The sequence below is a fragment of the Schistocerca serialis genome, chromosome 6 (genome assembly GCF_023864345.2).
Source record: "Schistocerca serialis cubense isolate TAMUIC-IGC-003099 chromosome 6, iqSchSeri2.2, whole genome shotgun sequence".
NCBI lineage: Eukaryota > Metazoa > Arthropoda > Insecta > Orthoptera > Acrididae > Schistocerca > Schistocerca serialis.
In genome coordinates this window covers 316,029,791-316,043,481 of record NC_064643.1, presented here as the reverse complement: position 1 = coordinate 316,043,481, position 13,691 = coordinate 316,029,791, and the positions used below count along the sequence as shown (strand labels likewise).

At 38.4% G+C, this 13,691-nt stretch overlaps 1 protein-coding gene across 1 annotated transcript; it reads left to right on the top strand.

Annotated features, from left to right (window-relative positions):
* Positions 1-561: 561 nt before the first annotated feature.
* On the top strand, positions 562-2,179 carry LOC126484497 (tRNA (guanine-N(7)-)-methyltransferase non-catalytic subunit WDR4). The gene has a single exon (XM_050108035.1). The coding sequence runs from the start codon at positions 730-732 to the stop codon at positions 1,927-1,929; it is 1,200 nt and encodes a 399-aa protein (XP_049963992.1). The 5' UTR covers positions 562-729; the 3' UTR covers positions 1,930-2,179.
* The last annotated feature ends 11,512 nt before the right edge of the window (positions 2,180-13,691 follow it).

Genomic DNA, 13,691 nt, shown 5'->3' with positions numbered 1-13,691 from the left:
GACATCCATCCGCAAATAATTTCGCCAGTTCGCAACGAAATTATTTTTTTATTACCGTTTCTCTGTTTGCCGAGGCGCCAACTGCCCGCAATTTTTCAATTAGAGCATTGTATGCTGCTGTCTTTTTGTCTCGGTCACTATATTCTTTACTTTTAATCTTCCACAAACATGGGTGGTTTCTGTATATTTCAATGAATTCACTTACAAACTCTCGAGAACACTGACGAGTATCAGCCATTTTAATGCCCTGTGCACACAAACACAAACACTAGACTGAGCAAACAGCTGTTTCGCGCCAGATTTGCGACGATCTCCTGTCCACACGCTCCAACTTGTCTGCGCAGATGTGGTTTGAACCGACAGATTTGAGAGGTTTCGCTCAAACCTCCAACTCCAACTTCCAGGTTTGCACACACCTCAGGTTGGTGCAAATCTTCTGTTCACACGCAACGATCTGTCTGCGCAGATGTGATGTGCGCAGACATTTGCGCAGACAGATCGTTGCGTGTGGACGGGCCTTTACGTTTATCACCAATCTTAACTAACATCTTTGGTGCGGTTGTTTATGTAGTCACGTGCGTAAGAATGGTAAACGGAGCAGGATTGTGAAGTGCATAACTTGTTACATTTGAACTTTTTAATTTTGTTAAGGGATGGGTTGCTAATATAAAATTCTTAAGTTCTGAAAATGTAATTTTTCCCCATTCAAGAATCTGAATCGTAAGGATAATGTCGCCCTCGTTGCATATGAACCAAACATGCACGGTTGTAACAGTTGATTCTACAGTGCTGACGTCTAAAAATTGTGATGAAGTTAAAACTATTGATGTTGCAGAATTAAATGAAAGTGTTCAACATGTGTCTCACGAGAGCCATGAAAATGAAGAAGAGACCATAGTAAGGTGCATCACTTGCGCATCGCTTTCAGATTGTGGTACTTGGTTTGCTGCCTGCACAAATGACAAAAGACTGTACCAGTGGCGGACTGTGTCGTGGACTTTATCGTCAGTAAGAATACTGAACCGAGCAGCAAGTAGTGTAAAATTTACGCCAACTGCTCAAGGTATTGTGGTTGCAGACAAAACAGGAGATGCATATTTGTTTTCTGTACAGAACAACACAGAGAACGGCCAATTGTTACTGGGACATCTCTCAATGTTATTAGATGTGATTATATCTTCGTGTGAAAATTTTATAGTTACGTGTGACAGAGATGAAAAGATAAGAGTATCGAGATTCCCAAATGCATATAACATTCAGTCATACTGTTTGGGACATGAGGAATTTGTATCCAGGATAGAATTTTTTCCAGGTGACAGGAACATTCTGGTTTCAGGTTCAGGAGATGGGTCAGTCAGATTTTGGGATTACTTAGAAGGAAGGCAGATAGGCATTATACATTGTGATAGTGATGTAAAAATGAAATCCTGCCAAGAAAGTAATGGTGAAGCTGATGATAATTGTGGTTCCAAGGAGCCATTGGCAGTAAGACATTTTTCAGCCAAGGAGAGTAGTAAAGGTGTTAATATACTAGCTGTGACACTTGCTACATTCAGCGGTTGTATTTTATATAGTATTTCAGGTAATATAACTGCAGTGCATTCAGTTTTGCTTAATGTATTGGCTCTTGATGTTGAACCATGGGATATTTTGTTAACTGAAAATCAAGAGTTGTGGTGCCTTGCTTCTGTCGAAAGACACCCCGTTTCTGTGTACATGTATAATGACAAGACATCAGAATTTTTGCCAAATGGACAATCTGTTGATTGTAAATCGGAGTTTCTTGCAAATTCTTTTAACAGTAAGTGGGATTTGTTTAAAAGTGTACCACCACCAATGATTGAACCAGTCATGCATAAACGGAGATTTGATGACCTGCAAGAGTACAAGGAAAGAAAGCGGCAAAGGCTAGCAGATAAATCGTTATAGCTTTCTCAGATGATTTTAAAATGTATGCAGGTAAATGTGAAGGGGTCACACTTTGTGAAATGTTGTTGTGAAACAGTGTTAATTAAACAGTAAGATGCTATTGATTAAATACTTGCCTGTTGTATTTGTACTGAATGTGTTATTGGAAACATTCTTCTCCCTTATTTCTATGATATCTTGTAAGTGATTTATGCAAGCTCTGGTAGACAGTTGTTGCAATAACATTAAAGATAAGACTCTACCACTACAAGTCTGTGTTAAATATGAATTGATGCAGAAATATCCTTCTAGAATTGCAGTTTAAGTATTCCAGCTTGCCATGGCACTGGAAAAATAATTGTCAGTCAAATATATTTTACACTGCCTTGGGTCTCAGCATTTGTTTTCCAAACTACTTTGCTGGTAGTAATCAGTGCAATAAATGTTTGCAGTTCATCGGTGGGGAAACTATTTTTCATTCTCTTTGCCAGTAACAGTATATCATCTTGTGCATAAAATCCTTGTTTTGAGAGCCACTACCTTACAGTACTTTGGTCAGCTTCATGTGAGTGAGATGGTTGAAGATGTGCAGACTGAAAACTCCCATTAGGGTACTTGTATTTGCACATGCCCATTTTCAGGTTAGTTTAATGATCACCATGGCTGTAATTTGAAGTAACAGCTGCTTTTTATCGAGCAGCCCAAGTAGACGAACTGCTATGGCTATGGAACAAAGTGTAGTAGGCCTATGCTGTTACCAGGTGCTATTGTTATCACATTCCTCAGTTTTGCAAAGAAATACTGTTTTCTTGCTTGGGTGAAAGTACTGTGAATGTTAAAAAGTGTTCAATACTGTTTTGTCAACTCGTAACCAGGCTGTTACTTTTCAACCTAACCTAGACCGCAGGCTATGCTACAGATTAGTATGAAAAGTACTTTCAAAAAGATATCATACAAATATTATCAGTGTTCTTTTCTTTTTGCACACACATGATGTCGCACAACACCACATCATTCCATAATGAACAAAGCCTGCATCAGTCAGTTCAGTTGATGCAAACTGAAGCTTCTTCGCTAACTACATTAATGTTACTATGGCTACATAACATGTTGTGTGTTTTATTTTATTCATCGAAGTTGACTCGACCTCATCGAATAGAACACAGTCTTGTTCCACAATGTGAACATTATTTTGTTCGCTAAATATTTACATCAACTGTACACTATGTGGGATTACCAGAAGTTTGGATACCACCAATTGGTTTTGAACTGTGACGCCATCAATATGGTAGACACCTTATTTTAAGCATATTCAATATGGCAACCACAATGTTACTTGTTACACCCACAATTAACATCAATAATATGTGAAATATTTAACTTCAACATTGGATGAAAGTAACATGACAACTGCAGGAAGTAAAGGGTGTTGCTTGGGGACAACTATTGGTACATTTCACTTCACATATTAACTCAAATTAAAACAGTGATACCAGGACCCACACACAACATGAAAACGAGCAAATTTCGCTTGACCTATATGTGCTAGCTCAAATTGAGACAGTGATACCAGGTGCCGCATATAACTTGAAAAGCCAGTACCGCAAACTTACTTTGACCTGTATAGCTCAAACAAAGACAGTGATAGCAGGATCCCACGTGCAACTCGAAAACCTGGTGCCACAAATTTCGATTTACCTGTATAGCTCGAACGAAGCCCATGATACCAAGAATTTAGATTAGCAGAACTCTTATCAGAACCTAAAGAGACCAAAATTACTACAAACCACTCCATGATGCCCACCACTATAAACTACTACGTATAAGGGGTAATCAAAAAGTTTTTGTTCGAAGGCCTTATAGTCCAGAATCGGTATGCTGATCAGGCCAAATGGCCATGAGCATTGAGCCAATTATCCCAGTGATGCACCATGTTGAAGTTACCCGATTGGTAAAACACATTGTCCTGCTGTCTGAAGAAGTCTGTAATTGCCTACTGCACATCCTCATGCGACAGGAACTGACCCTTCAAGGCGTTCGGTGTGATAATCACGTGGGGAGGGATCAGGACTATAGGGCAGGTGCTTGAGTGTCTCCCATCCGAGTTGGTATAACCTCTGTGTTACAGCATTTACGATATGGGAACCTGGATTATGAAGCAGCAGCACCCCTTCGCACACCATTCCACAACGATGGTTTTCGACAAACGTACTGCCCCATAAATATTCTTCAGTCTCTGGTGGATGTCTACCAGTTCCTGTTCTTCAGCAGCCAAGAAAAACGTAACACCACATGAATCCTGTTGGATGCATTTGTTAATAATACTGCCATAGTTCACATTTCTGCATTTACCGCACCCACGTCTGAAAGACACAAATGCCACACTAATTCTTTGCTTACATGTTGCTGCTTATATACCCACATCAGAGTTGCACGACACTGCATATACCGTATGCTGTAATGCCCTCAAATGGTAACATTTTGATTGCAACTTATATGAACTTCAGTTATCAACACCAACCACAAAACCATGAAAAACTACTCCGACATACTTTTCAATACCCACAACACAAAGAAAATTACTAATGTTAAGAAACAAACTATACTTCTTGCAATAAAGATGAGAAATACATAAGAACACGTTTACCATCCAAAGTCAGGTGACGAACAGGTCTTGGCAAGGGCATGCATATATGCACATGCACCGAAAAACAAAAAAATAGTTTCCAAATCATTAACAATAAGATGAACTAATAATTTCAAGACAGAAAACAAATCAATAGCCAATACTGATGACACTGACATAACTCACGGAGTGGGGAACAAAAACAAACTCCCAAAAAACAGCGGTAACACACAGCACTAATATCACTCACAAACGGCTTTGAATCATAAATGTCCACACTAGAGTATGCCACCTGTTACTCCAACATGCCCTCTGCAGAAACAGTCCATTTCAAACAGGGAGTTCCTTAATGATGTCGCACAAAACAACGTCACAAGTCAAAGCCAACAGGTGGTATCCCAGCTTTCAGTTGACCCCAATATCTTCACCACAGCTTTAAGATGACATGATTTTACTCATCAATAGAGTATATGCAATGGTTCATAGCACAAATTGTGAACAGGAATTTGAACTAACAGGGACCCACAACATATTTTAACACTTCACTGCGATTGACCTTTCCCTCATAGATTTCTCCTTTGTTAATTACATCTGGTAGCTTTCATTCTGTTATCAGTAAAAACATTGAAGTATGTGGAATGAGTCCAGACATACACTTAAAAATGATAAGCAGCTCCAAGAAACTTAATCTGTAAACCAAATGAACATTAAAATATCAGTTTACTGCTTGTACTTCATGTGTTCATGCCAAGTGAACACAGCCCAATTAATTTGCTCCATTTTTATTATTATTATTATTATTTTTTTTTTTTTTTAAAGATACAGCCATCTGTGTCATATTTTGAAAACTCAATCATCAAAACATATGGATGAACTATCTATACACATAATTAAGTTTGTTCGGAGCCCTCTGAATGTAAGTCTGTGGTTGTTCTTTATTTTTATCAGATACTATCTAATGCCTTATTAACATGACAACTGTTAGTGCCATGTACCCTTGTCAATGAAAAGGAAGTTCCTCCATTTTAAAATCTAGTATTGTAGTGCAGTCTTAAAACTAGCCTCGCAGTTTGGCGTGCCATGTGGTGGATTGCACGGCCCCTCCCACCGGAGGTTCGAGTCATCCCTGTGTGTGTGTGTGTGTGTGTGTGTGTGTGTGTGTGTGTGTGTGTGTTGTTCTTAGTGTAAGTTAGTTTAAGTCTAGAGAACGATGACCTCAGCAGTTTGGTCCCTTAGGAATTCACACACATTTTAACACTTCTTAAAACTAATGCTGTTCCCCTGAAAGAGGTTATCATGTTAAAAGTAACTCCAGAATTAATTTTGCATTACACACCACATTTACCCAACAAATCCTGAAGTTGTGGACATTAGCCTGCAGATTGGTGCTTGCTTGTGTCACCTATCATTGAGATCGGTACTGTGCCTGATAGTGCCTGCAAAATCATTAGAAAATGAATATTTAATATGTACTGTGCTTAGGGGTTCATAAATTTTCTTCAGCGTGTCATGGGATATGCTATAAGCATCAAAGACTCTCCAAGGTTTTCTTGCCTTTCTAAAGGTCACTGTTATAGAATCCTTTAGAGGGAGGCAATAATCTGTGGAATTAGGTGAACTAGTTTGTTGTAACAAAAATGGAAGAGGCATATATCTGGAGAAGAACACACATGAAAGATTAAAAATCATCCTCCATACTACATCAAATGTTAGTAAAAATGTTTCACATATGGATCACGTGTGGCATTGTGTGGGAAGCAATAATGGGGAGGCAGGTTGTGATAGCTGCATACAGTCTTGCTGTGCCTTGAACTTGGCAGGTGGAATGTTGGGTTTAGTTTGGCATAAATTAAACAAGTTTAGAACATCATTGGGAAGAAATCTGAGAAAATTATTGCACCCAATAATATCTGCTCACATAGCTGTGCACACTGAAACTTTACAACATAATTAAAAGAATCATCATAGTTCCTTCATGAAGAGCTGCTAATAAATAATTCTTTATTATAACCAGTTTCAATCCTCTGTTCATCATCAAGTATTGACATCTTACATAATTTAAAACAGTTTACTTTGTGACATTAAACCTATGCCATTAAGTAGCATAAAATCCATCAAGAGATAAAATACTTTACATTGTCAATAATAAAAAGTACCAAACATTGTTAATCTTACAAAGTAAACTGTTGGGCATTGACTGACATTCAGATGCTGTGCTCAACATCAGTACCACACCTGGCTGTTGCAGTCTGTGCATGATGGAGAAGTTATCCAAAAAGGTTTTCTTTGGTCTACGACAGTATTACAAGGATAGTCCGTATAATTAAAAACATCTCAATACTGTCACAGGCACATTGAGGGTGTCTGCTTTTGCATTATCATGCTTGAAATAATTTTTAAGTCTTTTCTTTACTTGTTAGTTCTCTGAAAAAAGATTACAGTGTATTGTTCACATATCTGTCAAATATTATGGTCTTATAATTCCTGTTGCATCAACTGCTGATTACATTCCTGTTTTCACATCATGCAGATGCACTTGATATAACTAACGAGGATTTTCAGAACTTCAACATTTATTGTTTTGAGAGGTCATGGACCCTGATTAACCAAGCCATGTTTCATTGGAAAAAAGAGCACTTCAGGATCAACCTCTACCTCAAGCACAGGCTGCAATAACCATGTGCGGTATTGACGTCTAGCAATGCTACCTGCAATGTCCAATGAATGGGTGTTCACACTAAAAGAAATGGACAATTTCTTTTTTTAACATAACATTTATTTTCAATACCATTGACATTTTTATGGTTTGTTAATATACTCTTGGGTGACAGAATATCATTTTTCTCCATTATCTTTGTCCCTTTCAACTACCTTACACATCCAGGAATCAAAGGCCTGTATAAATGTACAGAAGTAGTCAGGATATGCCTGTTTTCAGTCAGCCTTCACAAGGGTCATCTTCAAATCTCATTCCGCAAAATGATTTCATGAGTTTACCAAAGAGGTGGTAATCACACGGTGCCAGATCAGTGCTATAGGATGGGTTTTGCAACATTGTCCAACCAAGCTTTGTGGTATCAGTGGTGATTTTGTCACAAGCGTAACCAGGCATTATTATGCAATAGCAAAACATTGTAATTTTACTGATGTGGAATTTTTTTAAGGGATGCCACTTGCACATTTGAATTGATAGAGGTTCCTCGTGGCATGATGTCCACAAGCAACAGGCCTTCTGATAAAACATAGTAGCAGTTACTGTTCTTGCTGAAGGAGCATCTTTGAATTTCTTCTTCTTCCCCTTCTTCTTCTTCTTCTTCTTCTTCTTCTTCTTCTTCTTCAGCGAGTTGGCAGGATGTCTTCTATCACTTGCCTTTTCATCTCTGATTCAAAGTGGCGGAACCATGTTTCATCACCCATCACAATTCTGGCAATGAAGTCACCTCCAGAATTCTCATACTGTTCCAAAAGTTTAGTGCAAACTGCCATCCATGCTTGTCTGCTTCTGTCAGGATACTTGAGATCCGCCTGGGGCAAAACCTTTTCAACTTAAAAAAGTCTCAGTATTCTGCACACACTCCTACACCCACTCAGATTGATAGCTTGCTCACTGTTACACATTTGTCAGCCGAAATCAGATTGAGAATATGCCGGATATTTTCAGAAGTCTGTGCACTGCTTGGTCTGCTTGCTGTGTTGGAGGTTCTGCATATTGGCATGCCCACTTTTACCATATAATTTGCTTGTCGAGTGATGGAAAAAACTGCAATGTCGTCATCACCATACACATTCTTCAGTCTCTTGCGAGTACTTGTCACTATCTCTTTCTCACAACACTGGAACTGTATTAACAGCACATTGCTTTAGAAAAACACCAAGTGCAGCAGTCATATTAATGGAGGGCTTTGAGGGCGCAGCTTGCAGAAACAGGTTAAATTAAATTTAAATATAACTGGGAAGAATGTTTTTATGATTGCTGAACAGAAAAGGTTTAGAACAAAAGTTGGATTTTTTTTAATAGTGTGTACTTATTTCTTTTGGAGTGATCCTCACAAACATATCCAGCATGTACAGGCTACCTTTGTGATATTGGTCCCCACACAATGCAGGACACAGCATTTGTCCTTCATGTGAAATACCCGGTCAATTTTGGCCTGTTTTGTACTTAAATGATTCATGCACCTTTTCTGTTTTACTTCAGAAACTAACTTGTCTGTAAAATTCCTTCTCCTTACTTGGTAAATGCATCAAGCAATGCCAGTTTCATATAACGATGTGGTTGTCGAAGCGAAGAACAGCCGTTTCCGATACAAAATCCTGACTTTTAAAATGGTCTGTGCTCTTCATGGTGAAAGAGACCTTGCTACAGAAGTTGATACAGCTACAACTGGAGAGTGCTGCCATAATTTCTTATAACCTATGTATTTTGCTGTCTTCGTATGGCGACTTTTCTGTGTGTGCTACAAAAAACTTCATTCATGGACTATAGCTGATGTTTTTTATTATTTTAAGTTATTCTCATTTGTTTACTGTGTTATGTCCATATTTTAATAATTGCAAAAAGTACACACTTGTTTTCCCCTTGCTTAATGACAATTAGGAGAGATCACACAGATTTGCATCAGTGAATTGCGTGGCATTTACCCTACTGTTCCATGCCTTCACATCATCCAAAACGGTTCTGCATATTCACATATGCAGATGTTGACAGAGGATAGTTTTTGGCTAACCATTTTCTACACGAGATGCATCACAGCACTCAAGTCGAAAGCTATGTAATGCTGGTGACATACACTCAGCAGAATTATTCCCAAAATTGCCTTATTAGGAAACAAAGGATTTAAACAAATATGATGGGAGGAAAGTGGGAAATTACCAAAATTTCCCCCCCCCCCCCCCCCCCCCCAGTTCTTTTTTTGTAAGTGAAGCTTACCTACTGCATGGACACCATTGGAATGCTTTTCCACCAACCTTTTTACAATGGTGATCACTTGTTGCAGAAGTTTTAAGTTTTCCCCCTCACAAATTATGTTTCCAGTACATTGTATTTAGAAGAAACTGCAGTTGAGAACACTGAAAAATTGCAGGGAGATTGAAAGGCAGTCCAGCATTTACCTTAAAGAAGCAAAATTTAAAGTACTAACAATGTGCATTTATGAAAGTAGAAAAGCTTACCTAGCATTTGGAACTGTTAGCTCCACGAGCAGGGAGAAAAGAGGGGTAGCTTCAAAATGAGAGGCAGGTCATTATGATCTTAGTTTGAGATTCTCCCCTATCCTCACTAAATGTGGGTCGCTTTCAAGGGAAACTCCCCATCACACCTCCCTTAGATTTAGTGGTAAGAGGCCCCAGTGGACAGTCCATCAAAAAACTTAACACAGATCAAGCATGAAAATAGGAAGAAGGTGTACTGAACTGTGGGGAAATAATAATAATAATAATAATAATAATAATGGAAATAGTGAACAGTCTAAGCTTAACAAGTGTGATATTGAGTAAAGTCTTTGTCTGGATTGTGGTGTAACATCCGTTTGCAACAGCAAGGCATAAGGAAGGGACCTGTAATGAAAGTTGATTCTACACAACTACTCTATTAAGAGTCAAAAGGAAGTGGCTTCTGTAAGGGAAATGCAAACATTTGATGACAAGGTTACAAGTCAACCGAATCCTCCGCCGGAAAACATGTCCAGTGTGCCATACACAGCATTAGTGACAGTATGTGTGTTATATGAAAGGATCTAATTTGTATGTGAGTGAGTGAGATGTGCCTCCTTACCAGATTTAGGTGTTCGTATGAATGTGGATGTGATCACTCCCAAGGAAATGATGAAAACAATAGTTCGTCACATAAGCCGCAACAAATAAATGCAACAGTTTCACAGTCACACAGTTTCTCTGTGTTCTGCCAAAACATATGTTTTTAACATTTTTGAAGTTGCATTCTGTTTTGGAAATTTTGACTCTTCAATTCCATTGTTGTAACATAGTTCACATTGGTTTATATGGTGTTTTCTTTTCTGTGACATGCCTGCATGGTATCTCACCTGTTCTCACTATTAATCACATTTACTTGTGGTGGTAATGTATTCTTACCACAAGACATATTCTATAACCAACATATAGTATGACAACTGCCAAGACTACAGAAAGAAGAAACATTTCAATGACTGGTGGGACATTTCATAAAATTGTGGAAAAAATAAATAAATAGCATGAGGGGGTTTACAACCTGGCTCGCCCACTTTGCAGTCCCACACCATGACCACTTAACCACAACATCACAGCACTTGTACTCTACTCGATGTTTCATTTGTTGAGCTTGGAGCATTCACCATTTCTATTTTGTTTTTCACAGTCCAGTGCACCTTCTTCCTGTTTTCATGCTTGATCTGTGTTCAGTTTTCTAATGACCATGTTACCACTAAATCTGTGGGGGGAGCGAGGGGGCTTCCCCTGTGAGTGACCCGCTCCTCTTTTTCTAGCATTTCCTTTTTTCTCTCTCAGGAAGGAAATACTTTTTAGAAAGCTTGGATAACTGTGCGCGCGCATGCCGAGGGGGGGGGGGGGGGGCATGCGCATGCACATTTGCACAATTAGCTGAAGACTTATAAGGGGTGATCCCTTGGGACGGCATCAACTTTTCAAACCACATATATGATGAAAGGGTAGGAAACCTGGTATCAGGCACTCTGTAGCCATTCACAGTAGTTGTCATTTGTGATTAACTGACAAAAAATAGTTTCAGAATTTTTTTGCTGCCTTTAAAGTAGCATTAAATAGCAGAACAGCAGTACCAAAGTTACTTGACTGGGAAGCTAAAGGTTACGGGTTTGAGTCCCTTCTTATCAAAATAATTGGGTCATAAGTTATATTTTAATTAATTATATTTAAACATTTTTTTCATTTCTAAAACTTTGCTGTAACTCACCATATTTACTTTTCTATTTCCCCTCATTTTTCAAGTTAGAATCACTGACAAAGATATTTTAATTATTTTTACGTATTTATTTCATTTCAATTTCTTTTAATCATTTCATATTTCTGTCCTCCATTACCTCTGCACTCTTTCATTAAAATCTTTGTCTGCATTATTTTGTCCAGGGTGCAACAACAATTTATGTTCGAGGGGGGGGGGGGGTGGTTAGTGTTTAACGTCCCGTCGACAACGAGGTCATTAGAGACGGAGCGCAAGCTCGGGTTAGGGAAGGATTGGGAAGGAAATCGGCCGTGCCCTTTCAAAGGAACCATCCCGGCATTTGCCTGAAACGATTTAGGGAAATCACGGAAAACCTAAATCAGGATGGCCGGAGACGGGATTGAACCGCAATTTATGTTCGAACATTAGTACAATGATTACATCTCGTAATGAAAACTAAATTTTTGACACCATTGCACAAGCAATACAACTAGATTACTTCATCTTTTTTAAACTGTTGTATCAGTTTTAAACCTTTAAATATTGCAAGAGATAACTAAAAATAATTACAATCACATAGACAAAAATAAAAAAATGAGAACAAGCAAATGACTTAATATGATGATTAAACTGATGTGACATGAGTTAGAAATAAGTTATTGTGTTTCAACCAAAGAATTCAATAACAATAATGGATACAATCACTTCAATAAAGATTGGGGAGGTGGGATAACAGGATTAACTCAACTTCAGCATACCAACCAAATAACTTAATCCCTACACTATTGTACCATTCTGTAACTTGACACTACTTTTAAGGCTCTAGTAGTTAACAAGAATTTTTTGTGTGTGTGTGTGTGTGGGGGGGGGGGGGGGGAGGGGTCAATTAGTCACAAAGAAGGCCAAACCCTGTGAATGACTTGCAGGGGACCATAACCTACACCACTATATGCACTGTCCATCCCAAAAGTTCCAGGACAGATGTCATTCCTGGCATTTAAGCGATGTCAGCACAGTAACTACAGTGGCAGTTTGAACTAATAACTGTAAACAAGGTATTTACATTTGACGAGCCAGATGAACACAGGGACAGGTAAGTAGTGGATGAGCAAGGATAGTGTGTCAATGAATAATTTAAGAAAATAAATAATTTTTTCTTATGTATTTAAATAAAAAATCAGTTTTCCAGTTTTTTATGCACAATAAAGACAGCTGAATGGAAGTTTCACCTGTATATCTCGTTTGAACACTATCATTAATATCAGAAAGCAAAGAAGATCTTAACATAATGAAAATTTGAACTGTAGTGGAATCTTGGTTAATAAGCACCTCCCATAATATGTAATCTGCAAATCGAGCAAAACAAACCTTAAGAAAATGACACTCTTAACGAGCGATGTTTCGCATAATGTGTGACGACAATTTAGTGTGACGTCACCAGCCGTTCATGTGCAGCAGAGGAAACATTCAACAATATGAACACCTTTCATTGTTGGCAGCAGCATATGAACAGTGTCTTTAGTACACATAGCAGTTTGGATTTAACGCTCTTTCTGCTGCCATCTTGGTGCAGATTGTGATCACATAGCGTTTTTGTGTGCAAATTTTAATAACCTTTGTAGAAATGTCCCTGTAGATAAAACCGCAAAAAGACTACCATAATAAAGAAAATGACATTAGAAATTAAACACAAAATCACTGAAAAACTTGAATGTTGTGTAAACACTGCTGATTTAGCAGCCACATACGATCGGTCTACATCAATTAGTTGCACTATTCTCAAGAACAAGAACAAGATTAAGGAGATAGACGCTTTAAAGGGAGTGACAGGAGTGTCTAATCAATGGTTTCAAATTCTGGACAGTGTCGAAAGGTTGCTCCTTATATGGATAAATGAAGAACAATTGCAAGGTGACACTATTAATGGGAACATCATTTGTGAGATGTCAATAATGATTTTTGCCGACCTCGTTAATAAGCTGCAAGGATCATCAGGGGCAGAAGCGTTTAAAGAAAGCTGTGGGTGGTTCAAGAAGTTTAAGAGAAGAACTGACATCCACAGCATTATGAGGCACGACGAAGCAGCCAGCTCAGACACAAAGGCAGCAGAGAACTTCATCAGCAACTTCAAGATGAGCGTAGATTCTGAGGCATTATCTGCCTCCCAACACAACTCCATTACTCCTGCCAATGGACCGGCAGATTATTTCACACTAAAGCACTCTTAGAACATTGCTTTGAGTT

Excerpts from the sequence above, each read along its gene's own strand:
- LOC126484497 (XM_050108035.1), top strand. The coding sequence starts at position 730 with ATGTCGCCCTCGTTGCATATGAACCAAACATGCACGGTTGTAACAGTT.